Below are 26,858 nucleotides of genomic sequence, written 5' to 3'. Positions count from 1 at the left end.
AATATTTTGTTGGTTTGTGTGTACAGTGACATCGACGTATACTGACCATTTACCGATTTAAAAAATTGAATACTTCCAAGTCTATATGTAACTTTAAAAAAAATCTAGGATTAAAAACAAGCTTGTGGGAATGATTATAATCAAAGATTTGATAACTTTCCATAAGGAAAAAATTTTATTACCTTTTAGGTGTATGTAATCTTAAAGGCTGATCTCATGTTTTCTTTCAGAAATGTTCATAATTAATGTTGAAACCACACACCTCTTAAGATTTTTGGTTGTTTTTTTTTTATCTAAACTCCAGTTTGACTCTGAAGTTTTAATGAAGATTAATCCAGCATTTCTTCCCCATTTCTCTTATTTTATACCTTATTGTAGCCTGTTTGGAAATCTATAGCTTAAAGTTGCAACTTAAGATCATTATAATAAGCCTGTGTTTTTAACTCATTAGTATGTAACAGGTGTTTGTATACTTGTTTTTCATTGATGTATGGATTATTTTGTGATATGCTGGAAAATATGAATTTTTGTCTGTTTACAGGCAGGAACTTGGATAAGGATATCCTTAAACAAGTATTTATAGCTACCATGACAGAGAAACAGGAAAACAGTTGACATCACACCACAAAGAAGAAGAAAAATCTGTCCTTAACACTGCAGACTTTTATAATAATGGATGACATGCAGTACAGAAGCTTCAGTTTGCTCTTGCAATTTATAGAACTGTTAAACTCTGAATTTGACATTACTCCTGTTATGAATTCAAAATCATCTGTTTAAATATATGCATTTATGTTACAGAATAAAATAGAGTAAATCAGTGTTTCTAAAATTTTGGCATGTGTTTAAATGATGCAATAGTAATATCATATGTATTCACAGAAATAATTAAGGATAAGTTGGGTTTTCTTTATGTTTGTGTGTGGGTCATGTAGTATTATGAATGACTATATCTGGTGCACATCCACAATAGAGAATTTTAGAGCTTCCCAAAACAATTCTGAGGCTAATGCTCCTATCCTGTTGATTCTTTTAATAATAAAAAAAATTAAAAACCATCACTGATTATTCCCAGTGAGGCAATCATAGTAGAAAGAGTCAGGTAATCATGTTGTTTAGCTCCATATTACCTTTCTCTTCCCCATCCTTTTTAGATCCTTTAAAGTAAAGATGATCAGTCATCTTTTTCAAATAGCTTTTAAATGATTGTATAAGTAAAACTTAAAAATACCTTAACGACAGATGTACAAAGTTAGGTAAAGGATAATATTGACATATACATAACTACACCCTCAATCACATTTTCATAGAATTGAGATCTGTAAATGACTTCTTGGATCTTCAAGGTTATGACCCTGTCAGTATTGGATTCTTCTATATAGGGCATTTTCTGTGGTATTATCCAAGATGTCCAATGCAATTTCTTCCCTTTTTAGTGAGATCGTATGACTTTTTTTTTTTCCCTGGCAGTGCATATTGTTGTTGCAAAGGGAACTTAAAATGCGGTTTGTATCTTTGATCTTCACAAAATTAAATTCTTCCTCCAGCTTTGTATGACTCCTAAGAAGAACTATACTTATTAGTTTCAGTGGGATATATAAAATATAATTGGGCAGATAAATATGCAAAAGAAAATACATGTAGATGAGAGTGTTAAAATGTTTTGTTAGTTTTCAAAAGGTTATTTCTCATCCAGTAAATAGTCTGTAGAATTGAGGCTTTTGCTTTAGTGCATCATCGATGCTTGGATGAATGTTAAAGCTTCTGGGATTTTCACAGAGTAATGAAATGGAAGCTTTCATGCTTCAAACTCCAAAAACAACATGCTTCTTTTTATCAGTACAGAAAATTGTTCATTGAATTTCCTAGCAGTGAGCATTAAGACTTCTGGTAAGGCTAAAATGTTAGCGTTCTTGTTATACTGTATCTGTTTTCAAATTCTGTGCAATTCTTTTTATCTTATTTTCCCCCCAAAGACTGAGACTGGATAGTTCCGAGATTTGTATTGGGATATGGAAGTTTTGGTGACTGACAGTTCAGTTGTATATGTGGAACAAATTGGTGATTTCAGTCCACTTCCTAGTGGACAGCTGTTCGTATCCCCCAACTATGTTCACAAGTTGCCAAAACTGTCAGGGAGCCACAGAGTCCAGAGACTGAATGGATATGGAAATTTAACATCCCTCTCACCTGAATAAATAGATCCTGTAAATTAAAATACATTGAATGGCCACCATAGGAAAATTTGTGCTGCATTTTCCTGTACTATATCTGCCTGTGGACAAATAAGACTTCAGTTTGGCATCTTTCATGGATGTGGCATCTTTCATGAACATGACATTCATTTTAAAATGAAAGTTAGGTGTTAGTGCTCAGTTTAAAACAAAATAGACTATCCGTTGAGAGAAGCAGCCCTATGATAATAAACAAGTGTCTTCTCTCTGTATCTAATGGAATACAATAATTTTAAGGCAATACAGTTCATTTCCAAAGAATTTAGTAAGGAAAGCATTGCTTATTAATCTTTCACAGTAGCCTCCATCTGGTTTGACTCAGGATAGTATGGAAGAAAGTGTGTTCTGTAAGAGCTACTTGTAGCTTCAGTTAGGATCAGCTCTGACATGTTCCCTGTTGCTAAATCCCTTCCACAAAATATAGAATATTAAGTTTCCAGTTATGAACTGTTTGTTATTCATTACACTTTATTACCTTGCTTTAGTTAAACTTCTGCTGCTGCTTTCCATTGGTGGGCAGCAAATGGAATCTGACTGAATCACATCTGAGCTATTAGTGGAATGGATTGATTTGATATGTGAGTGTACATTTTTGTTCGACAATCTGGAAAATTGACAGTGCAGTTTACATTTTTAGATGGTATTTACCAAGCTGAGGCATCAGTCCCTGATCGTGCAAATGAAATAGAAAATATATACAGTACTGTCCACAGTTTTCCCTTATTTTCCTTGCAGCCTTGGTTTTCACTCTGTGCTTTCTTTGCCTTCAGCAACCTTACGTTATAAAGACACTCGGTCTAGTTGAGGAAGACACTAATACTTTCAGAGCTTTTTCTTGAATTGCCCAATTCTGGACCATTCATTTTCCAATTTGGGAAAAGCCTATATGGGTTCAAACAAAAAGCACTTACTAGACAGCAGTCCCTGAAGAACAGGTCAACTGATGGGTGCCCTATCCATTCCCTGTTCTACGCCGTCATCCTTTCCCTTCTTTGAAGGGGGAGAGTAGCCACAAAAATCCAAGATATTAGCAGAAGCTCCTACCTATTCAGATGCCTCCTTTCACAGGGCCCAGTTCCATATCCAACGTCAGCTATATTAAATCTGATTACTGAGAAGATAACAGAGTGAACCTCTACAGTTATACCAGTTCTTAAATGTGTCCATTTGTCAGTCCTGGATGCTGGTGGCTCACTGAAGCTGAAGAGTCAGGACTAAGCAGAATCTTGTTTTTATGCATAGCACCAGCCTTTTCAGGTTTTTTAGGTGTGATCTTCCCCCATCTCCTACCTCCACAGCAAGGAGCTGCAGCCTGTGCTCCTGCTCTGTTCTCCCCTAACCTTGCTTGTTTTTAGATCTCTGCTATTGGGACTCTCCTCATCCCTTGACTCTGTCTCTCTAGAGCAACCAAGCTAGTGTCAACCAGCTAGCCCACCCTGTATGCCGTCTGTCTCAGCAGGCTGCCCACATATCTCCTTATGCGCCATTTCCTCCACAGCAATGGTGGCACAGAAGGCACTTTTCAGCAGGTACCACCAGAGTAAGTAAAGTGGCTTGTGCAGCCTGATCTAAGCCACTTGCAGTTATTTCCATATTCCTCCACCCCTCTTGGATCTACATTTTCTGGGGTGATTGTACTCGGCTCCTCTGGTCTGCGATTTTGCCGGCCTGCCATCAGCTGGCCTGAGGTTGCTAGCTAAGGCCTTCTCCAATTCTTAGCATAAGGTAGGGAAAAGTAGCTCTATTCTGTGTCTCCCTTTCTCAGCCCCTGACTGTCAGTCCCCTGCACCCTTCTACTTTTGCCCATATGACCTTGGTAAAAGCAGCTAGTGATAGCCCCTCTTTACTCTTATTTCCAAGTAAGGCAACAAGGTGCCACTGTATTTAAATGAAATATTTATTCACAGACTGTTTGGTGTCCTTTCCATGTATCCAGCTTTATGGATCCACTTCACTCCTGCCTCTCCTCCTGTTACGCGGAAACAAAAAGGAAAGGGATTGCAAAAGTTAGGGCCCCAATTGGCTAGATGTACTGCACTACCCCTATTTTTGGGAATGTGTTTTATGTCATTAACATTCACTTTATGTGCCTGCTCTTGCAACTTTCAGCGTAAATTGGGATCAAACTGAGGTTTAAGCATCTGGATCTCTATTTTGGGGAGGATGGAGGCACAAGAAGAAAATGTACATATCCAAGATGAATGTTATTACTGCTCAAAGAATCCTGGCTGAGGTTTTCTAAACCTCCTTGGGAATTTAGACATGCATCTTGCATTCATTTTAATTCTTTAACTGTGCAACCTTAACTTCTCATAATGTAGGGTGGATTAGGTTGATATTTTTTTCATTCAGTATAGTGTAGTTCAAAAGAAGATTGTTATAGACTGACCTCCTGTTTAACCTACACACCTTATTCTGGGCTAATTTAGCAGGGCTTCTCCTGCACTGATTGAAGTCCACTGGTGTTTTCCTTGAGAGGGTAAGGATCAGGACCACAAATATTACTGAAACAATGTTGTTTTCTATTTCAGGTGAAGATCCATGATATTTTCTCTCCACTTCATTTAAAGTGTTTGTGACATAATCCTCTGATATATGGAGTAGCCATAATGCTATGCTAGTACAGTATAATGTGAAGATATTTAGCAGAGGGTATCAGGAAGAGATGACTTGTTAGCCCTGTAGTTATAAACAAGGGGAAGAGTTTAAATATTAGTCCCCATCCAAGAAGAGTTGGGGGGCAGGGGAACAGTTTGATTTTGGGAAGGATCCCGTAATATCAAGGAACAGCTAATCACCAGTGGTCTCCCCCTGAAGCTTACCCCAGATTCCAGCCGGAGTCAAAGCGAATTATGCGGGTAAGAAAGAAATGCAGGATTGCCAGCCAGAACACACCCCAGTGATCACACATCTTTCCTTAGGGGGAAAAAAATAGTTAACTTTTTTCTAGCCCAAAGCTGGCACAGTTCAGCACCTCTATAGATAAAAGTTCCAGGGCTGGTGATCAAAACAGAATCTCCTATCTTGATAGGGGAAATTTCATTTTGCCAGGATTTGCTTAACATAATTGTTCACCTTGAAAAAATCATTCGGTGGGTAAAGAAAAATCGATTTTGCATTCTTGTCCCCTCTTCCAAAAACAACTCTGGAAGATGCAGAAGACCTACTTGAGTTTAACTTTGATGATGTGTTATACCAATAAAATAAAAACCAGCAGGATCTTATTAAAGGGGAAAAGGCAAAATGCCACATTTACTGTGAATATAGAAAGAATCATAGTAAGCAGTTAGTTATAGCTATAACACTCCATTCAATTTCATATTTATTCACATTCATTCACACACACACAGAGACACAGGTTCTGTAAGGTTGTTATCATAGTTACCAGCCTTAGAGTTGCTCATGCCAAGCCACTGGCCAGGCGGCCTGGACATGAGGAAGAAGTAGGGCCTTGTCAGATGCTCATCTGATGCTCCTGGAAGTTGGTTTACAGAATCAGACCCCAAAGTTCTCACTTTCTAGAGTCCATTTTTATAGGAATTTCTTCTTATGCCAATCTATGGGAATTGCTTCATCATGCTGTTGCTGAATCAATCAGCAGATGGCACATTCCTGATGGCTCTGTGCTGCCAGATGTTATCTTGTTCTTTGGTTCTCCCATTCTTGAGGCTGTTGGGTGGATTCCAGTCTGCCCTCCGGGGGTCCTCTGGTTATTTCCACTTGACGCCTTCTTCAGCCGATGGTTGCTGGATTCTTAGGCTGGCACCTCCCTGATCGTTCAGTTATTATCCACACCAAGCATCCATCCACATACATCCTCTATCTCTATTTTAATCACAATTGTTAACAAAGCAAGATGAATACAACAAAAGGGCGGGGAGTCTCTGGGTGCTGTTTCTGTTGTTACAGAGTATTGCTTTGAGTCTCTCTCTGTGAGTAGCTGTTACAAAGAATTGCTTTGAGAACAGACTGTCTCAGAATATACTATCACAATTGGCAGCTTGCAAGTTGCACACAAAAAAAGGGAGCGAAACCATACCAAAAACCAAGAGACCTCTTAATTAGTAATACCCTGGAATTTAAACTATGGAGACTCAAACTCATTTGAGATTTTAATACAGAACGTCTTTAATATGATCCAACAGATGATCTGGTAAGGAAACGTTCAGGTTTTGGAGCTAAAACTCTGAGTTGAGTTTGGCCTGTAGGTTGGCGAGGCAGAGCCTGTAACTGTTCAGTGAGAACAAATTTGCACTGCAGCCCTTAGAATCAATTCGTGCCCAGGTCCCAACTGCAGCGAATGTTCTCATCCCCTAGACCCTCTGCATTGATTAGCAGCATCCCCAGTTCATTGGGGCGCTCTCGGAGGGTCCAATTCATATGAAGAAGATCCCGGAAGAGGCGTGGTTAATTATACCCGCCAGAGGGAAAGCAGGGCGCAGCCTGCTCTTATAGCCTACATCATTTGTTTGCTACATCATAAAAAGATATGGGCGAAACTGTTTAAAGCTAGAAAAACCCAGGCTGAAGTGGCCGCTTCCACCCCTCTGCTTCGCTGCTAAGCGATGCTACTTTCCACCTCTGTCATTGATTTAACAACTCCTTAGCTTTATATCTGTGGGGGTTACTTTTGTTTTGCGAAGTGAGGGGAAGACTGGGGAGACCTACCCTTTCGGCTAGAATTACAGCTTTGTTTTCTGAACTGCCTGGCTGAAAAACAAAACAGATGACATTGTATTAGTGGAGGCCGGGCAACACCCCCAGCGTGGTGGTGTAAAGATCCGAGCCAGCCATCTAAACGTAACCAGACCGTTCGTTGTATGCAGAAAGAGGAAACCTACACGGCTGCTTTTCTTAAGAAAAACCGGTTTGATTTAACCTCTCTCCCTTTAAAATTAGTACCGATGTAACAGCAATTACGCAGTGATGTACATTTCCTTTATAACGATCGAATGAACAAGTGGAAATTTCTCCCCCATAGTGTTTACATTTAGTAGAAGTAATGTTATTGGGCGTGCTAACATCAAGACAAAGCTCTGGCATGCCGCACCAGACTCATAGTAAACTCATTCTATTGTTCCTCCTCACGTCTGTATTTTCTCAGAAGCGAAATTGCTCCGTTCATCTTTATGAATCATTTAGCCTGGATGAATTTATTTTCATTTTGTACTTTGAATATTTTCCAGAGTTGTCTTTGTATATTACGGACATTGCTTCGGGTACAATGACAAAGCACTAAGGTTCTTGCAAACAAGGGCACAGAGATGAAGCCGTGTATGGGTAAATAAAATGTAGCCGCTATTAAGGAAGAGAGCAAACACTTGAATGGATATCCTGTAACGGACTAGACGGTGTGTGTTCATGGAAATGCTGGCAAGGAGAAAGCTTTGATATGCAGGCTGGCTTCTGTGACCCCAAGTAAACTTCAGTTTGCCCAGGGTTTTCCTGCTAGGTGAGAAGAGGGTGAAAATGTCCTTATTCTGACTTCTCGATCTCAAAAACTAGGATCAGTATGCACCAGGCTTCAGAGCGGAAGACAAATCCACAGAAGGAGAATTGTACAGTTCTTACGGATTTTTCTTCTCTAATCCCACTGCCGCTGTGCCATTTCCTTCTGTTTTCATGTGCAGAGCTGGGAGGTAAATAGTAACCTCTACAGTTCCCATGTGCGGTGTCACTTGCCATTTTCATGCCCAAATCCACCTGCAAACGAGCTGAAGTTTACAAAAGCCAAGCTGACCAGCTGGGGGCCTGGGGCTGGACCTTTTGCCCCAGCTGTTTAATACTTGGCATAGTTTCTTTCGTGTGTGTAACTTATTAGCAGAAGGGAACGTCTAGCCTTTGCCGCTGTCGAGCAGCGGAGGGGAAGTGGGAATTCGTTCAGAACGGCAATAGGAAATCCTCTCCGAACCCACCAGCCTCCAAACTTCATAAAAACACCTTTCCCCAACTTCGGCTCTGCGCTGTGATCTGTTTACTTTAGTCTCCAAATTGCTGTTCGTTAGTTCAGCTCTTAAAACAAAGCCGTCAAGTGTACATTGTTACCACGCCCGACCCGACTGTCGCCCGGAGATAGCGACTCATTGCTATGCATGTACAATTTAACTGTGCTGAGTTTCAAGCATTTCAAATAAAGCGTTTTCTCGCCTATCTAATTTGAAAATTTGACCTTTTGCTTATGTGCACGTGTTCATTCAGTACAAACCCTGGGCCCTGTGGGTCAGCGAGTAGGGCTGTTGGATGCCTTTTAGCGGGAGGAGATATAATTATTTGAACTATTTGATTGCAGAAGTTTTCTGGCTTTAATAGCAGTGGTGAGCTTTCATTTTTGGAGTGTCTAAGCGTTTGGGTTTCGTAAGGAGGGAAACCACACGCGCGGACTTCAAATGCCATCCCTCTGAAAAGCCCCGAATCCCTACGGATGTTAATCTCCACCTGATCACAGTTCAGCAGCCCTGAGAAGCGCCGCTGCAGATTCCTCGTGCCACCGCTGCACAAGCAGCCCCTTTCAGCAGGCAGCGCCGAGCAGCGGCTAGTGATTCCAGTCCAGATCTTAGTGACGAACGGCGGCGAAGTTTACGATGACTATAACTTTGCGCAGGCACATTTTGACGAGCACCGGGTGCATCTTTCCGTCGCTAAAGGCTGTAAATGCGCGTTCTCCATGGCCACCTGCCTCTCACCCGCCACAAGTGGTGAAGAGCCTGAGAGTTGTAGCCCCGTGGGCCACCCCTCCCTCCCGAGCTGCTTCCTGGGGGCTCCGCCAGCGCCCTGCTCTCGCCACTGCCCGATCAATGGCAACCACATCCCCAGGACTCAGCATCCTCCCGCTCCGTGGTGGGCAGGGCCCAGAACTTAGGGACCTCACTGCAGCGGCGAACCCATTGGGCTGTAGCAGGGACCAGCAGCTCCTCTCCCCCCGCTGTCTTGGGGAGGGGTATAAGAAGGGCTCGGACGCGGCTTTCCCAGCCACACGGCGAGGCGGCGGCGGCCAGGGCTGCACCAGCGTCGGTGGGCGAGCGGCCCCATGAGCCGGCAGCTGGGCGCGCGGGGCTCGGACGGGGAGGACGAGGAGGAGGAGGAGGAGGAGATCGACACCGTGGGGGCCGAGGAGGTGGAAGGGGGCAGCGGCGGGCAGGGGCAGCCCCGCCGGCAGGGGGAGCCCGAGGGGAAGCCGCCCTACTCCTACATCGCGCTCATCACCATGGCCATCCTGCAGAGCCCGCAGCAGAAGCTGCCGCTGAGCGGCATCTGCGCCTTCATCCGCGGCCGCTTCCCCTACTACGGCCGGCGCTTCCCCGCCTGGCAGAACAGCATCCGCCACAACCTCTCGCTCAACGACTGCTTCGTCAAGCTGCCGCGGGAGCCGGGCAGCCCGGGCAAGGGCAGCTACTGGGGCCTGGACCCGGCCTCGCAGGGCATGTTCGACAACGGCAGCTTCCTCCGCCGCAGGAAGCGCTTCAAGCGCCCCCCGCCGCCGCCGCCGCCCGCCCCGGCCCCGCCGCCGCCGCCCCTGCTCTGCCCGCCCTGCGCCCTGCTGCCCCGCGAGCCGCTGCGCTACGTGCCGCCCGAGGCCGGGCTCCCGCTGCACCCCGCCTGCCCCCTGCCGCGCCGGAGGGCGGCCGGCTGCGCCCTGCACCTGGGGGTGCTGCTGCTGCGGGAGCAGGCGGCGGCCGGGGCGCAGCAGGCGGCCGCCGCCCCAGGCCGCGGCTGCTCCTTCAGCATCGAGAGCATCCTGATGGGCAGCGAGCCGGCCCCCCGGCCCCTGCTGCCGCCGCCGCCGCCGGCCGCCGCCTGGGCTTGCGGGCCCCAGCTCCTGCCCCGCGCCCCCTGCCTGCTGCCCGCGGCGCTGCTCGGCGTGGCCTCGCCGCTGGACGCCGCCTGCTGCGCCCCGGGGGCCGGGAAGGGCGCCCGCCTCCTCCGGCCCATCCCTGGTGCGGCGGCGGCGGCGGCGGCGGCATTGCTGGGCTGTCAGCCCGGGCCGGGCCCTGCCAGGCTGCTGCCCCTTGGAGCGGCACCGGCCGCCTTCTAGCGCCCAAGGGGACCGGCCTGGCACCGCCACCCCGGTCCCAGCCTCCGGCGACCCCTGCCGGGGACGTTGCGCGGACACCCTGGTGGGTGGCGTTAGCGCCTCAAACAACTTCATGCTCCGATCGGGAACTGCCCGGGCCGGGCCCTGCCTCGCGTTTGCCGTCGGGCGGGCGGCTTGTGCACTGCCCCCCCCACCCCCATCTGTCTCTGGGTGGCGATTGTCATGGAGCGCCTGACTTTATGCTGCGAGCTGAAACTGACCGACTCTGCTAAACTTGCAGCAGCTCCGGCTCTGGCGCGTGGCGATCATGCAGCAAGTAATCCCCTCACGGACGTGTGTTGTCTGTCAAATGTTTACAAAGCGAAAGACTTTAAATGCGGGTTGTTTTTTTAAGGAACAGGTCACCGGGCACTATAGTGAGCGTTGCGGTTTCTCTCCCTGTGCAACGTCAAAAGCGCATCCGGTCTGCATTATCTGAGTGAGAAATGAACTAAGTGGGTAACTTGTGGGATTCAAACAAAAACTTCAAACACAGGACAACTTCCCCTATAATACGTTTCCTTTTCTCCTCCTTTGAACGACAAACTTTTCAAAATGCCAAACGTACAATACTTATGTATCCTGTGTTTCCTCTTGTAACGGGTTTGCAATATAAATAGACATTGCAGCTGAATATTTATTGCCTGTGATCTGTATTTGGAGCTTCCGTGGGGAAATGTTAACATAAACTTGTGTATAGCCTAAATAAAAAACAATATAGTGCTTGTCTTTCCTTTTTCTGAAGTCAGTTACAAAGGATAACACAATTAAGCATATGCTCATCATAATATGTATAAAATCTAGCTGCCTACTTTCCAAACGAAAGAGACCTTTTCCCTTTTATGTTTTAATGGGAACAAAAGGGTCATTTCGAAGGCCCTCTAGGGGGTGTATTTAGGGTATTTCCAAGTGTTTCGGATATTTAGATTTAGGGTTTATTTCTATATGTTATTTGATAAAATCAGAGGCGTTTTTTTGTTCAAGCCCTAGTAGAAGCTGATTTAAATTGAGATCCGAACTGCCCCTAGCTTCACTGGGAGCAGAATCAGACCCGTACATTGGGATACCAGGTGTCACCTTCCTCCCCACAATGAGCAATGAAAACAAGCTAGGAGATGGAAAACAAATGGCAGTGGTTTCTCTGATTCTTAGCGGTAGGTGAATGTGTTAATTGTATTTGTTTTAAATCTACCTTTAAATGTGTAATTTCCTCATCTCAGTCTGCAAGGAGGGATACCATCAGAAAGAACATTCTTGCGAAGCTCACTGCTAGTTTAGGTGTCTTGAAAGGAAAGCAGTGAATGGAGCTGACATATAAAAGGAGGGAAGAGTGCAGAAGCCAAGATAGGGGGTAGGGTTTAGCAAGTCCCTCTAAGTCAATGCCCACATTGGACCATATGAACTGGAACCATAAACTCACTGAACATTAAATCCCACCAAATGAGGGTAAATCCATGCTCATCATGGTATCCCCTCATTATACTCCACACCTGAACATAGCCATTATATGAACAACATAACCCCCATAGCTCAGTGTCTGTACTTTGACCCATTAAACTTTTACCCCCAATGGGGAAGATTGCAGATTATGTATTCCTTATGCCACCCATTCCTAAACCGAATTTCAGACCCTTTGATAATCTGTACCTTATTCCCTGATAACCAGAAACTTCTATGCTTAAACTCTGTACCCTTTTCTTTTTTACTTCAACATCATCTTAATAAAATTATTAATGACAGTTCCCAGGGAAGGTACCTGCCCTGGAGCATTGCAAAACCCTTGCTCCCTTGGTTCACTCCTTACAGCCAACACTTCTTACGCCTTAAGACTTCTAAATTGTTTAATTACCGGGGGTGAGGAGATTAAACACAATATGATCCCATCACATTGCAGTCTGCGCAGTGTACTTGCCTCTGCCTCACAAATCGAGGCAAAACTTCCTGTTGCTACTGAGAACCCGTATGCTCCGCCGGTGTACGGGCTGCTGGCTGGTCACAGAAGAACCGGTAGAGAGTTGAGCTCAAAAAAGATAACGCCTCTCGTCATCCAAAATGAATGTAGCTTTCCCCGCCCGCACAACCTGCGTTGTTTGTTTAGTGGAGTTGCCATTTAAAGGTGGAGATGGGGTGTTACAAGATTCTACTAGGCTCACGAAAAATGAAGGTTCTTTCTTATGCGCTTACCTGTGTGTCACAGTCTGCCTGTAATTGTATGATCAACTCTCAGCGGCACTGGGTTATTTTATTGGCTTTGTAACGCGTGGTCACCTGTCGCCTGAAAAGTTAAGGATTCCTGAGCCTGTTCACTCCAACGCCTTTTTTCTTTTTCCAGGCTGCATTTCTCTGATTATTAAAACAGGACCCAGACAGTGCAACCCTCCCTTGCGCCATGCTTAATATGCTTCTTCCCAACGGCTAATAATCCAGCCTGGCAGGCTGCACAGAGCAAGATGATTTAAAGGAAGCAGTAATGTGCGAAGGACCCGATTCTGCTCCCATTCAGTATAGCAAGAAGTGGATCAGGTCCTGTATCCGGAAGGATAAACTTTGTGTGGAAGTAGTTTTTGGTAGTTTAGATTGGTGTTTAGGCTCTGTTCCCTTTACGAGGTCGATCCTTGAATCTTTTTTGAACATTTGCATTTTGCCTTTGGACTAGGTGCAGGATCGGCCCCGCAGTGTGTAACAAATCTAATTAATGATCCGTTCTATTTAAGAGAATTTCTAACTGTCTAAGGAAAGGAAAATTTCTTCCTCTCTGAAATAGGGCTAGCTCCTTCTCCTTCTGAAGTAAATAGGAACAAACTCTCCCAGGAGGTAACTCCTTGTCTTAATCAGAGCATTGATCTGTTCCCCCCCCTTCTTCCATTGATTGGGGGGGGAAGGAATCTTTTTTTTAAAAATCTCAAACCAGTTTAGACAATCGGCAATAATTGCATAAACACTCCACTTTTGTCCTGGTCGTTTTTACTTTAATCCATGGATTAAAAATATATGCAATGTATATAAACGACGAGGAAGCTGCATATTTATTTAAAACAATCAAAATGACGTTTCCTCTAAATCAGCCAAATGCACAGAAAAATCTGAACGATCCTACATTTCTGGACTCGGAGAACTGGAGTAAACAGCGGGACTCTAGGCCTGACCCAAAACCCATTGAGTCAATGGGAGTCATTCCGTAGACTGCAGGGGGCTGTGGATGAGGGCAAATGGCACGGGAAAGTGATTCGCACTGAAGTGATGAGGCGCTGAGAACTGACAAGAGATTCAGAATTTGCTGTGCAATTAGAAACCATCAGCAGTTACTACTTTGCTTTGGCTATTTCAGCCTAACACCGAACAGTGCTCTTCTCCTGCGCCTTTCTGTCCCGTGACTGGGAAATGGACAGTCACTGAATCGTTCTGACCGTCAGTTTTTTTACAGTTAAAAGATGAACCGCCTCCCTCAGACTGTACATATTTGAAGTTTCACCTAAATAATTTGTTTCTTCCTCTTTAAAATCAAATATCCCCCTCCTAATGTTAACTCACACGGGAGGCCGCGCAGTTAATGTATCACAGCCAAAAGGCAGCGAACATTCTGACTTCCCTTGAAAATTCATCTATAACCCACCTCCTGGTGCTTAAATTCCGCAGGGGCGGAGGGCTCTGAGATGAGGCCATCTAAGTGCCTCTAAGGAATGGTCCGCAGGTACTGGAATCTTGCCACACTGTTAACTTGATACTTATGATATCTCCTCAGGTGAAACAGAAACGAATGATTTCATTGGTTTTATTATGTGACTAGCTGGGTTAATACAGAGAGCTATGTGTTATTGCTAATAATCATTTTCTTCGACTTTATACAGATATTTATCTTTAAAAAAATAAAGAGAAAAACTATATAGTATTTAAGGGTTTTCACGTTTGATGAACCCAATCAAAAGAAACCATGGTTTTCATATTATCTTTAACCCCCCATCCCTGCAGAGATGAGCTGTATTCCGAATGAGACAATACCACATTATAAAGATGATGTACACTGGGATTACACGCTTGCAGTATTCCTTTTATGTACGAGTATGTGTATCATGCCAAAACCTCTGCCTAGGTAAGCACCCGTTTTTTAAAACTGTAATACTTCATCATTAAAATTTGTTTCGTGTTTTTAAAGTATAAAAGGCCAAAGCATTCATCAGCGGTGTTTGAGCCCGACCCTGCAGTCCGAACTCACGCCAAACTCTTTGGACTGCAGGATCGGGTTCTGAAATGGCAAGAAAATAGCCTCTGGTAGAGTTAGAGACTTTTAAGAAGCGCCTCAAGGCTACATTAAGGGTGATCAAGATTATTCCAAACCTCCGTCCCCAATTACACAACACCAGCCCCGCTTCCTACCTCAAATCTTTCTCTGCGGTCAATATGATGTGATAGCCAACGCTCAGTGAAGTGAATGGAAAGATTCTCGCTGACATCAAAGGGGACGGATCCGGCCCTTACTGCGTAGGCTGGCAGCCTAAATTACTGTGTTAACAGAGAATACTTCAGGACGTGCTCACTGATCAGGTGATCAGGTCAGGTCTTTTTAACTCGAGGCATCTGCTTTTCAAGAGGGGAAGAAAATGTTCACACGCACCACGAGTGATATTTAAGGCCAGCTCCTAATTACCTAGCGAGAGACGTGAGTCCGTGACAATGTAACTTCATACTAAGGGTTAGCACATTGAGCGCGTGTCCATGGCGGCTGACAGTACGTTTCCGATCAGACTCAGAGGTAAGAGGTTATGGGAAGCATTCTTATACAGCAACATATTTCACCTTGAAGAATATAGACCATTCCCTTCTCACCCTACCCAAAGCATCCAGAAATTAATTAACCTAGAGCAAAACTCCTTAAACTGAAAAATAAAGAGAGCGTGAAAGAAGTTACCAGCTTGAGTTTCACAGGAAAAAAACTGCAGGGTTTTACAAAATCCATAAAACCCGAAAATAAAACAAACATGTCTTTCTTCCACCTCTTAAAATTAATGATAAAATCTAGGCCCTTTCACAACAAAAAACAAAACAACTTTGTTTTGTGTCATATACTGCTATGGCACTCAATTGTGTGAAATAATATGAAAAATACACCCATTCTCTATTTAAAATCATGAAATCCTATATTATAAAGGCAGCAGAAGAGTAAGGTATGTTTGAGGCTTGTATGTTATTTGAAGGGCTTGCAACCATTTTGTTTTTTCTTGAGTTCAATTGAGCTAAGATTTCACCCCTATCCCTCAATGGGGTCTCAGGCTGAGGGCTGTGATCCTCCCTCTTTTTCTTTTGGCATACACTGGAGGGGTCCTGATAATTTTTCTGTTGTAATATGGACTCACAGTAGGAAAGAGGCTGAGAACCACTGCTTTAATTCATAGGCATCCACTCTCATTTTGGATAGGTGCTAAGGGTTGCCTAATGTATTGTTTACTATTTGATACATTCTTGGAGGCAAGATTCTACTCTCACTTAACTCTGTATAAAACCTCAGTCATGCACTTGTATCTGCATAGGGGATGCCCACATGGTGCCCTCCCCACTCTCCTTGGAGTCAGTGAGATTCTGTGAGTGCAGATGGCCATGCTAGTATATCTGATTGCAGGTGTGAGGCCTAAATCAGGAATCACTCCTGAAGTCATTGCAGCTACACCCCTGAAGACATTTATACACTGGTATAAATAATAGTGAAATGTGAGTGAGATCAGACTTAAGCCCTGGGTATTTATTTCTCTGCAAGAGACTGCTGCAGTTTGCAACAATTCACTCCAAAGTTTTAGCGTGGATTGGTGATTCTCTTCTCTCAGCTCAGTTTCTAGCAGGCTGTCTGATTTATGACATGCTCCATCTGAGTAGCCATTCACACTCACTTCTCTTCTCACCATCCAGTATTTGTAAGTGTTACACTTGTTTCTATTTTTTGCCTATTTCTTATATAAAGTCCTTTAGTTACTTGTAGTCAGGTACGTACATACAAATGAAACAGAGAGCAAGTCCAACTCCGTTGGACCCAATTGCTTCACAAATCCCTGCCTCTGGACCAGAGGCATCATTTCTGGCAGAGTTGTTAACAGGTATGAACAAAGGCCTGCTCCCAGTAAATTCACAGGACATTCTGGGTAGAGGACTGGGCCTGTACTTACAGCTATATGAAAGTCAGTGGTCTGGACTCTGTATCTGTCACTATAGAGCAATAAGAAAACTGTTCTGTATAAATATTTCAAGCAATATAATGAAAATATATATTTTGATTGCTTTAAAAACACCTATTGTTTTGCAAAGGAAAAATGTCAGAAAAATTTCCTTGTGGGTCAAATTCTGTTGTCTTAACTTAAGGAAATTGGAGTCCCTACTAGTTTAACATTGAATCCTTGCCTAAATATCTACTTGTGCAAATCCAACACTATTTTTGGGGACTTCTTTCTAGCCCAGTGAGCAAGTAATGCTAATTTACAAAATTTAAGATATGAATTTTTTTCAATTAAATCCAAGATGATTGTAAGCCTCTGAAAATAATTTATTCTGTTTTATTACTAAATTTTTCACAAGACAGAGGTTTTCCTAATTTTAAAGCAGTTTGCACAGCTCAAAGTTCTTCATTCAGAGCAGGGTTGGATTAATACTTCTTGTTAATAATGACAGGTTTCAGAGTGGTAGCCATGTTAGTCTGTATCAGCAAAAACAACGAGAAGTCCTTGTGGCACCTTAGAGACTAACACATTTATTTGGGCACAAGCTTTCGTGGGCTAGAACCCACTTCATCAGATGCATGGAGTGGAAGATACAGGAGCAGGTATAAATACATGAAAGAATGGGGGGTTGCTTTACCAAGTGTGAGGTCAGTCTAACGAGATAAATCAATTAACAGCAGGATACCAAGGGAGGAAAAATAACTTTTGAAGTGGTAATGAGAGTGGCCCATTACAGACAGTTGACAAGAAGGTGTGAGTAACAATAGGGAGAAATTAGTATTGGGGAAATTAAGTTTAGGTTTTGTAATGACCCAGTCACTCCCAGTCTCTATTCAGGCCTAATCTGATGCTATCCAGTTTGCAAATTAATTCCAGTTCTGCAGCTTCACGCTGGAGTCTGTTTTTGAAGCTTTTTTGTTGAAGAATTGCCACTTTTAGGTCTGTTATTGAGTGACCAAAAAGACTGAAGTGTTCTCCGACTGGTTTTTGAATGTTATAATTCCTGACATCTGATTTGTGTCCATTTATTCTTTTACGTAGAGACTGTCCAGTTTGGCCAATGTACAGAGGGGCACTGCTGGCACATGATGGCATATATCACATTGGTAGATGTGCAGGTGAATGAGCCCTTCAGGGTGTGGCTGATGTGGTTAGGTCCTATGATGGTGTCCCTTGAATAGGTATGTGGACAGAGTTGGCACCAGGGTTGTAGCAGGGTTTGGTTCCTGGGTTGGTGTTTTTGTTGTGTGGTGTGTAGTTGCTGGTGAGTATTTGCTTCAGGTTGAGGGGGGCTGTCTGTAAGTGAGGACTGGCCTGTCTCACAAGGTCTGTGAGAGTGAGGGATTGTCTTTCAAGAATTGGTAAAGCACTTGGTAAAGCAACCCCCCGTCCTTTCATGTATTTATACCTGCTCCTGTATTTTCACTCCATGCATCCAATGAAGCGGGTTCTCGCCCATGAAAGCTTATGCCCGAATAAATTTGTTAGTCTCTAAGGTGCCACAAGGACTCCTCGTTGTTCTTGTTAATAATGTGCACCACAGTAGTGTGTTATTGAGACTAAAACAGAAAAGGGTTCTCAAAACACAATAGGTCGGCTCTTGCTCAGTGGGAGCTTTGCTGTTCTCTTCAATGGGAGCAGTATCTGGCCCCAAATGAGTATTTATTCCACCTGCTATGTTGGCTTGAGATTTCCTAGCCTACCTTTGTTTCCTATTCACTCTCCTGCTTGAGGCAGAAAACATCACAGCAAACAGGTATTTGCTACCCTCTAGTGGTAAAGTTCATTTGATGACCTGCTCAGCATTGGTTGTTATAATTATCAGTAATGCTGGGACATATGATAAGTCTTTTATGTCCTGATCCAGCAAAGCATTTAAGCACATGCTTACCTTTAATCTTCCCACTGACTTCAATGGACTTTGGATCAGGCCTAAGTGCTTTGCTGAGCTGAGATCTTTATGCAGAAGTCCCCACAGAAATCAGTGAGGAGTTCTACCTAAAAAGGAATGGCACAATAGACCCAGAGAACTACAATTTTAAATGTGTGCACAGTGGAATCTTATGACTAATGGCACTTTTGTTTCTAAATCACTGCATTTGTATGTGTTAATTATATTCACAACTTTATAGTAATAAAATAAATAAGACAGCATAGAAACTATACATAAAATATGATCATTTTGAAGGGAATATTATTTTGATAGCATTAATAAAAATTAAATCTTTTACTTGTTTTAGTGTCTTCTCATAGGAAATATTATATATGACTTTATTAACTGGCTCCTTCCCAGATAAACAGTGATGGGGGGGGGGGAAATTCCATTTGGATTTTTTTTTAATTTGATGTTTACCTGGTTGTGTTTTACATCAGATACAGAAGTATTCTGGCTTCCATCTTTTGGCTGGAGAATTTTACCAAAATCAGTTACTGCAAGACTGGACGATGACATCAAACAAGGCTGAAAAACTAGGCTTCAGTTCTCCCAACCCCTAATCAACAACAAGTGAGGACGTTTTTATAGATCATTTTAGAAAAGCAATAAATAACCAGAGTATGTTTTTTTGTATAGACAGGCAGGCATCATTTTTATGCAGTACCATATGTATGCACAGTATTTCACTTCTAAATGTTAGAAATCATGCAGAAACGTTGGTCTGTACCCTACTGCATAAAAATTAAAAAATATTTCAAAATACAATAGTCCCTCCAGCAGTTCCCCAGGCAATACACTTGCTAACAAATCACTACCAGGTCAGAGGCTGTGTGTAAATAAAATCTTCATGTAACATTCACATCCAATGCATGCGATACACAAGGGGCCAGATTCTCAACTGCTGTAAATCAGTGTAGCTCTATGGACATTAATGGAGCTGCATCGATTTATACCAGCTGGGAAACTAGCCAATTTCTTTAATTCATCTGCTTTCAGAAACCCTTACCCTGCATTGTTAAAAAAGTATTTACTCTGTCAAATTCTTGAAAATTGTTCGAAGCCACATGCTATATAGTAAGAGGATTTCAACAATGCAGAAAGAAAAGAAGAGCTTGAACTTAATTTAAAGACTAACATGTTGAAATCTGTCAGAATACCGCTAATATTTATAAAATATGGGCCATACACACCCTTCCATTACTCAGCATGGTATACAGATGCATACCACTCTTCGTAAAAAGGACAATGGGGGAGGGAAATGGGGCTATGCTACAACATACCTGTGCTTGAGACATACCACAATAATAAAGGGGATGTGGCCTTGAAGAAAGGGAGATGCTGATGAGCTTATCCAGTATTTATAACTCCGCATTTTAGCACCTGGGGTGAGCAAGTGAAAACTACTTCTCCTACCATTTTTTTGGTCATTTTTCTGCCCCCGCAACCTTGTGCCCTGGGTAGCTGCCCTACTTGCTCTGTCCTGATTACAGCCCTGTGCTTGTCAGCTGTGGGGGATCCCTTTTTAAGAGAGCAGGCCTTTGAGTCCTGTAAAGGAGAATACAAAATAGGAAACCTTGGCAAAGTAAGACTCAAGCCCTCTCCTTGTGTAGATGGCTTGTCAGTGTAAACTGATGTAAATAGATTGCTGAGATTAGAAAGGACATGCAGATGGGCAGCAGCACTGGGCTGCAGGGAACCCAAAATTCCCACCTATGGCCAGCGGGTGACCAATGGGCGTGGGGAGGCTAGTCCCCGGCTGGCACGCTCTTTCTGCCTGGGGCTCTGCCCCTCCTGCCCTTTTTCCCCCACCAGCACCCCGAGCCCCCACCCAGCTCCAGAGTGCCCAGCAAGTGGGCAGGCAGCTGAGCATGCCCCATCCCCACCCTGGAGCACTGGGTGGGTGCAGCACGGCCCCTCGCCCCGGGTGTCATGAGCACCGGGTCCAGCCTCCTGAAGTCCCTAGTGGTAGGCTTGCCCCCACTAGCCTCAACCTGGGGCAAGGGCACTGGAGCTCTCCCAAAAGGGGCGGGGGGGTTAGGGGCCGCTGCCCAGGGGAGGTGGAGGGACCCAGGGTCCCCACAGCTTCCTGTGCAGCTCTCCCCAACCCAGCTCTGGCTGCGGGGAGAGGGGCCTCGGAGCTGCAGCCCAGCCATGATAAGAGCTGGGCATTCAGCAGTGGGGAGCCGTGGCAGCCCCTCCACCTGCCCACAATGAAGGGGGCCCAAGCAGCCCCTGCCACCCGGCTTCCCCACCTGCCCAGGGCAGGTGGAGGGTCTGCGACTCCTCACAGCTGCCCATGTGGGGCTATTACCATGGCCAGGCTGCACCTCAGAGGCCCCACCCCAGGTTGGAGATGGGCTGGGGAGAGCTGCGCAGGCAGCTGTGGGGAGTTGGCGTGGGGTTACAGACTCTCCTCCTTCCCTGTGGGGACAGGGAGCCCAGGGGGTGGGGACATAGGTCGGGGGCTGCTCTCAGCCCCCGCGGGCAAGTGGAGGGTCCGCCGCGGCTCCCCACAGGTGCCCAGGCTCCTGGGCTGGGCTCCACGCTGGCCTGGCCAGGAGGTGGGCTGGTGGGGTCTGGTGGGGAAGAGGAAGGGAAGGGGACAAGGTCCGCCCCGGCAAAAAGTAAAGTGTGAGGGTTATGGGCCTCCCCACAGTTCCGGCGCCACTGGCCCGGGGCTTGGCCACATGGGAAAGAAGAGCCACGGCAGGAAGCAGGAGGGGGTCTGGGGGTGGAGTGTGGGTGAGGCCACGCAGGCAGTTTGGGTAGGCTGAGCCTTTCCCTGCCTTTGATACCCGCAGCTGCTCATGTTGTTGCCCCAAATGCGGAAGCTGCTGCAAGGGGAAGTCCCTGCTTGTGCCTCTCAGCAGTGCCACTGGGAGCGCATGGGGATTGTTGCATGTGGACTTCACAACCCCTCCTCCTTCAAGCTGCACAAGGAGAAAGAGATGGATTGCGGCCAAGCTGCTGCACTTAGTGGGAATCTTGTAGTGTGTGTTGGAACAAAAACCACTGCTCCTCTGTGCCATTTGTGCATGGGATTGGGATCACTTGATTTTCCTTCACACCAGTCTCATAGTCTGTGGTTATTGCAGCCTTCCACACCTGCCTATGCACAGTAAGTGTGGAGACTGGCCTCTATCCACAACTTTTAGGGGATGCTCAAGCAACCCTATGGGACTGCTCCATATACTTCCTGCCCCACGCAGCTCCTACAATGGCCTTCCAGCAGATGGTGTATTTTCATTTGTTTGAAAATTTATTTCACTTCCTAATGTACCGGTAAATATTGTTACTCCTATTTTACAGAGATGGCATGAAATTCCGATTTCAGATACACCTGCATGAATCTAGAGTGTGGAGTAACTCTGGATTTACATGGGTACAATTTAAATCAGAATCTGGCGCAGGAAACTGGATCTACAGAAAGGCTGAGGCTAAATTTTTTGAATTTAGGTACCTAAAATTGCACACCCAAATAAAGACACCTAATTAAGATGGGGTGGTGGAATTGATACCAGTTACTGAATCAGCATGCACGGGTCTCCATGCTTTTCACCTCTGCACACCAGAGGGAGCAACATAATGTGGTGTAGACCAAATGAAGCCTGTTTTTCACAGGGAGAGAAGATCAGTGCAGACATTGACATAGGCTATGTTAAATATTCTCACTGCAGGTGGTGCTGTTTGTCTACTTTCTACATTGCTTCTAGAGTTAATGATTAATGTTTAAAATGAGAATATAGAACTCAAAGGACTAATCTGGTCTGTTTTGAATTTCTGATGCCATTTGAAACCATTCCTTTTGATTAACAGAATAATTTCCTTCTCATTTATTTAATACTGTTTTTATCAAAGGCCTGAGCTTTATGCAACATAGCCTCAGTGTTATTGCAATATTTAAATTCCTTCGGCTGTGTAATTTAAAAATATTCAAACAATAAGAATGAAGCAATAATTGCCCTTAGATCATATCTGTTTCTATTAATAGCCAAAGAAGAAATCAAAGGCACTTCAAAGACTGAGACAATCATTAGCAGATACTAGGGTTTATTTTGATAAATGGGTTTTATTGCTGTTAGGATATGAATTGTAATAGAACCATAAAGTAAATTTGCAGACTAAAGAAGGAAGTTATTAAATATTTGTTAGGTGGATATTCTGATTAGTTGATGAAAGGTTATTTCATCCCTGATGAAAGGGAGAGAGGGAGGGAGGGAAACCCACACTAAACAAAAAAAATCCTGAATGTTTTGCCTGCCAAGATACCATAAACAAATGATATATTAAATTACCTTTATTGTATGTAAAGGACATGCTAGTATCACATTGAATATTCTTATATTTTCTTTTTATGGATTCAATTTATAAATCCTACCCCGGAATTGCTTGCAGTCCTATGGATATAGGGGCCGTGAAGTAGCCACTGCTCCCACAGAGGAAAGAATCAGTGCTGCAGTGCCAGGGGACTAGCAGAACAGAGAAGTGGCCAAATTATTAGTGGTCTCAATAAGGAGAGGGGCAGAACCACTGGGATCATGGGAGTGAGGAGAGGTGAACAAGACGCAAACAATGAGGAATTGGGGTAAGAAGAAAAGTGGGGTGGAGGGGAGACCCAGCAAGAAGTAGGTTAGGGGGTGAGGAGAGGTGCAGAGCCAGAAGAGGAAGTTGAGGAGAGGGTAGTTAGAATGGACACTTAGTGTGGGGGGAGGGTGGAGGGAGAGGGTTAGTGAATAAACATCTAGACAAAAAGCAGCATACAATTCAAACAAATCAGGCCAGATACTAAAGAGGCCAGTCTCAAGGGTTTGTATAACTCAGGGGTATACTGGGCTTTTGCTTGGAGCCCCATCTCAATTTTATGTTTAGCATAGCACTTATATAGCATTTTTAATCCACAGATATAATTTCAAACTGTTTTGCCAGGGACAATAAATATCATTATCACTATTTGTACAGGTGGGGAAAATGAGGCACAAAGAGGCACTATGACTTGCTCTAGGCCACCCAGCAGATTGGTGGAAGAGCCGGGCTAGATCCTAGGTTTCCCAAGTCCCACTCTTCTGCCTTACTCACAGTACCATGCTGATTCTCTTGTGTCTGTGGTTGGAAAAACCTGGAGGTCATTAATCCTGGTGCAGGGAGTGGAGGGTTACAAATGGGTGTCAAGGGGCTGTGACCTGGCCCCTTCCATCTGGTTCAATGGGAGAAGGGTTCTCGTATGGAAAAAACTGAGAATCACTGGACTAGACAACTAAACATGGACATTTGCCTTCTTTTCTAGTATGTGTTAATTTCAAGAGGCTGGTGTTTCCATTTGCACATTTTAAAATGTATTTCCTTTGATTTTATCAAAAATACAGAGCCTACTATTGGACATACAGTAGTTGTGTACTACAATCTCAACCTCTGCCTTATGCAGTCACCGGTTATAATGTCTAGAAATATATCACTCTCTTAGGTGGCCATAATTAACAAGCTTCCCTCGAGCTGGCAGCTAAAAGAAACAACCAGGGCATTTTTAAGGACTCATGTTCCACTACTGTATTACCATTGTACAGTCCAAAGTGTCCAGTTATCAAGCTACAGCTGAGAATATTTTTTTCCAGTTTTATTTGATACGGGATAAAAAAAAGTACTGTTCGAAAGGATTAAGCTATGTAGTGAATTGTTAGTTTAATGCCAGCTAGAAGGAGTGAAATTTAGACCATGAAATAATATATCTGCCAAGCTTCTGAAGCATACCCGTAGAAGACCATTTGGAGAAGGCCATTCAGTTGGCACAATCCGTAAGGCATAATTTGTCATGGTTATAGAGCGTGATATCATATGAGCAGAATAGCCTTGAGGGCCTGATTTTTAGAGGTGCTGAGCATCTGCTGCTCCCCCTGACTTCAGCTGGAGCTGTGCTTTCTCTTGCACCTTTCAAAATCAAACCTTTAATCTGTGGCTGCTTCAGCATAAGATTTTTTTCAAAAATATATCCTGTCAGAATTTCAGTCAAATAAATCAAGCTTTCCAATATTCCTTTAATCCATGAGGCAGAGTAGCCATAACTGGAAGTGTGTAACTTCTAGATTATATGGGGAAATCTCTTGCTAAATGACCATTTGGCAACATGTCGATTCTTGGCAGCATGAACAGGTTCTCACACAGAATGTGTCTCTGCTGCACAGGGGAGAGAGAGGGTGGAGAGTGCATGTGCAATTTCACGCATGATAGCATTGGATGTGTTATACATTTGCAATTAGAAACTGGGTGTAAACTGCTTGACTTCAATGGGAGACATGGGTGTTCTGCCTCTCTCAGGATCATGTCCTGTCACACAAGGAGAAAACACAAGTTCCGACAAAAAATACCTACAAGGAAGACCTAGAGTGTGCTCAGATTACCTGTCATGGCTCAGCCATAGAATTTAATTAGTTCATTAGTTTAAACAGATAAATGTAGTTGTTATAATGCCCCCTTCTTCCTGGTGGAACAACTTGTCTGAGATCCACTTTGGACACCTCTGTTGTTTTTTAAATTTTATCTACACCTCGTCCACTTTAAGCCTTAGCCACATGACTCTATTCTAGCACCTTCCCACCAGTCCACATTCCCTCTTACTTACCAGGTATAATTAATGAAGGGTCTATTTCTCATCCTTCACTTTCCAGAAGTGTTTGGAATAACTTCCATGCACAGGAAAAATCTTGCAAAGAGAAGTAAATCCCAACTTGGACTTTTTTTGTTGTTGTTGGTTTTTTAAACATACTTTATACCGGTGGAAGGATTTTCTAGTGGCAGGGGAGGGTATGCTTCCCTTGCATATAGTGCATTTTACAGCTCGACTGGTAGCTTGCACATGCCTAAGATTTTGTATACAGTTTACAGGTTATTTAAACTATTATCGGCAATCTTTTTTCCTAACATCTGGTAAAAACGATTTACCAAACAGCAGAAAGAAAAGCTGTATAACAAAAGAGCTAAAACAATAAAACCCAAGTAATATTTTCTCCAACCCTAATGCAACAGGGCCAATGTAGACAGACTGATGAATCTACAGCTGTAATACGTATGGGTGCATGTCCATTACCTTCTTTGATTTCAGACCTCCATCAGAAGTCATTATGTACTGATCCTTTCTCCTGTCTACACAGCCATTTTGCAAATCCAGCATGTGGAATAAGTGGGTTTGAGCCTTGACACAGCTGTTCTCATTCCCAATGGACTTCCTTTTCCTGCTACATAAGCAGTGAGTAACAGGTGAACCAGATCTAAGAAACCTACTGGAACATGTGGCATAGCTAGTGGTTCACTTGATAGCTTGTTTGCACATGGGAAGTGTTGCACTAATGACTGCTCTAGGGGAGAGGCTCCAGGGAGCAGCCTTGTATATCCCCAGGCAGGATTGTATAAAGGGCTAACGGTGGCTATATTAGACTATATTTTGTTTCCTCACCACTGTTGGCATTCGTATGAGCAAAACTCCAAGCTCCTGTTAAGAAGGTAGGAGAAATAGAATGTGACTGTGAGCTGCTTCTCCTGCTCGTCACCCTACTGGCAACAAGCGAGTTGCTGAATTTCCCCAGGACTAGGGTCGGAGCGAAAGTAGTTGCTTGTGCCTATGCTCAATTCTGCTTCCTCCCCATACTGGCAGAAGATGCACAATGATGTTATTGCTCATACAGGGCCTGATTCTGGCACTAGGTGTCCCGATTTATAGGGACAGTACTGATTTTTGGGTCTTTTTCTTATATAGACTCCTATTACCCCCACCCTGATTTTTCACACTTGCTGTCTGGTCACCCTATCTGGCATCCTTACTCATATTGGGTAGTCCCTTACTCCATGAGCATTCCTGAGTTGTTCTATGGAATGACCCAATGCAAATAAGAGTGTCAGAACCGGACCCTCAGTAAATATACCCCAAAATAAAAAGTTGTAAGTAAAACATTAGCTCTAAGTTGCCACAGAGTATGTCTTAATTTGCACCTCCTTGTTTTTAGGGGTTTGAATCAGACATTTATCCCTAAACTTTAAAAGTTTTACAGGAGACTGTGGTGTTTAATCCTGTGCATCTCTGAATATTTAGGGCTGAATGTTATTTTCACACTTGTTTCTCTGATTTCATACTCTGGATTTTTTTTAAATTTAACATATTGTGGCAGGTATCTTTATAACCTATTTTTGATATTATATAGTACTAATGGTGGCTGAAGCTTTAATAAATCAGTTGTCAATATGACAACTGAGTTCTTAAGGAATTCTTGTTGTTCCAATCTGTAGCCTGGCTTTTATGAGCCAATTTGGATTCAGGTCTGTGTGAAAGTATTCCTTAATACAGGATAATGGCTGTGTTTCAATAATTAGAAACCCACAGCAATGGTGAAAAATGGCTCTTTTTCTGGAGGTATAACTTTGAGAAAACAAAT

The 26,858-nt window shown here is 43.9% G+C and overlaps 2 protein-coding genes across 2 annotated transcripts in view; both read left to right on the top strand.

Moving 5' to 3' along the window:
• Positions 1 to 832, top strand: part of LOC140911680 (zinc-regulated GTPase metalloprotein activator 1C-like) — a 42,581-nt gene extending 41,749 nt beyond the window's left edge. The window contains 2 exon segments of the mRNA XM_073345210.2: positions 542 to 594; positions 597 to 832. Of these exon segments, the coding sequence (XP_073201311.1) occupies positions 542 to 594; positions 597 to 680 (137 nt within the window). The 3' untranslated portion in view covers positions 681 to 832.
• An 86-nt stretch (positions 833 to 918) lies between these two features.
• On the top strand, positions 919 to 12,122 carry LOC140911681 (uncharacterized). The gene has a single exon (XM_073345212.2). It carries the CDS (start codon positions 9,262 to 9,264, stop codon positions 10,264 to 10,266), a length of 1,005 nt encoding a protein of 334 aa, XP_073201313.2. The 5' UTR covers positions 919 to 9,261; the 3' UTR covers positions 10,267 to 12,122.
• Positions 12,123 to 26,858: the final 14,736 nt, after the last annotated feature.

This window comes from Lepidochelys kempii, chromosome 5 (genome assembly GCF_965140285.1).
Source record: "Lepidochelys kempii isolate rLepKem1 chromosome 5, rLepKem1.hap1, whole genome shotgun sequence".
NCBI classification, from domain to species: domain Eukaryota; kingdom Metazoa; phylum Chordata; order Testudines; family Cheloniidae; genus Lepidochelys; species Lepidochelys kempii.
This window is presented reverse-complemented; position numbering and strand designations above follow the sequence as displayed.

Coding starts and splice junctions, on each gene's coding strand:
- LOC140911681 (XM_073345212.2), top strand. CDS start 9,262: ATGAGCCGGCAGCTGGGCGCGCGGGGCTCGGACGGGGAGGACGAGGAG.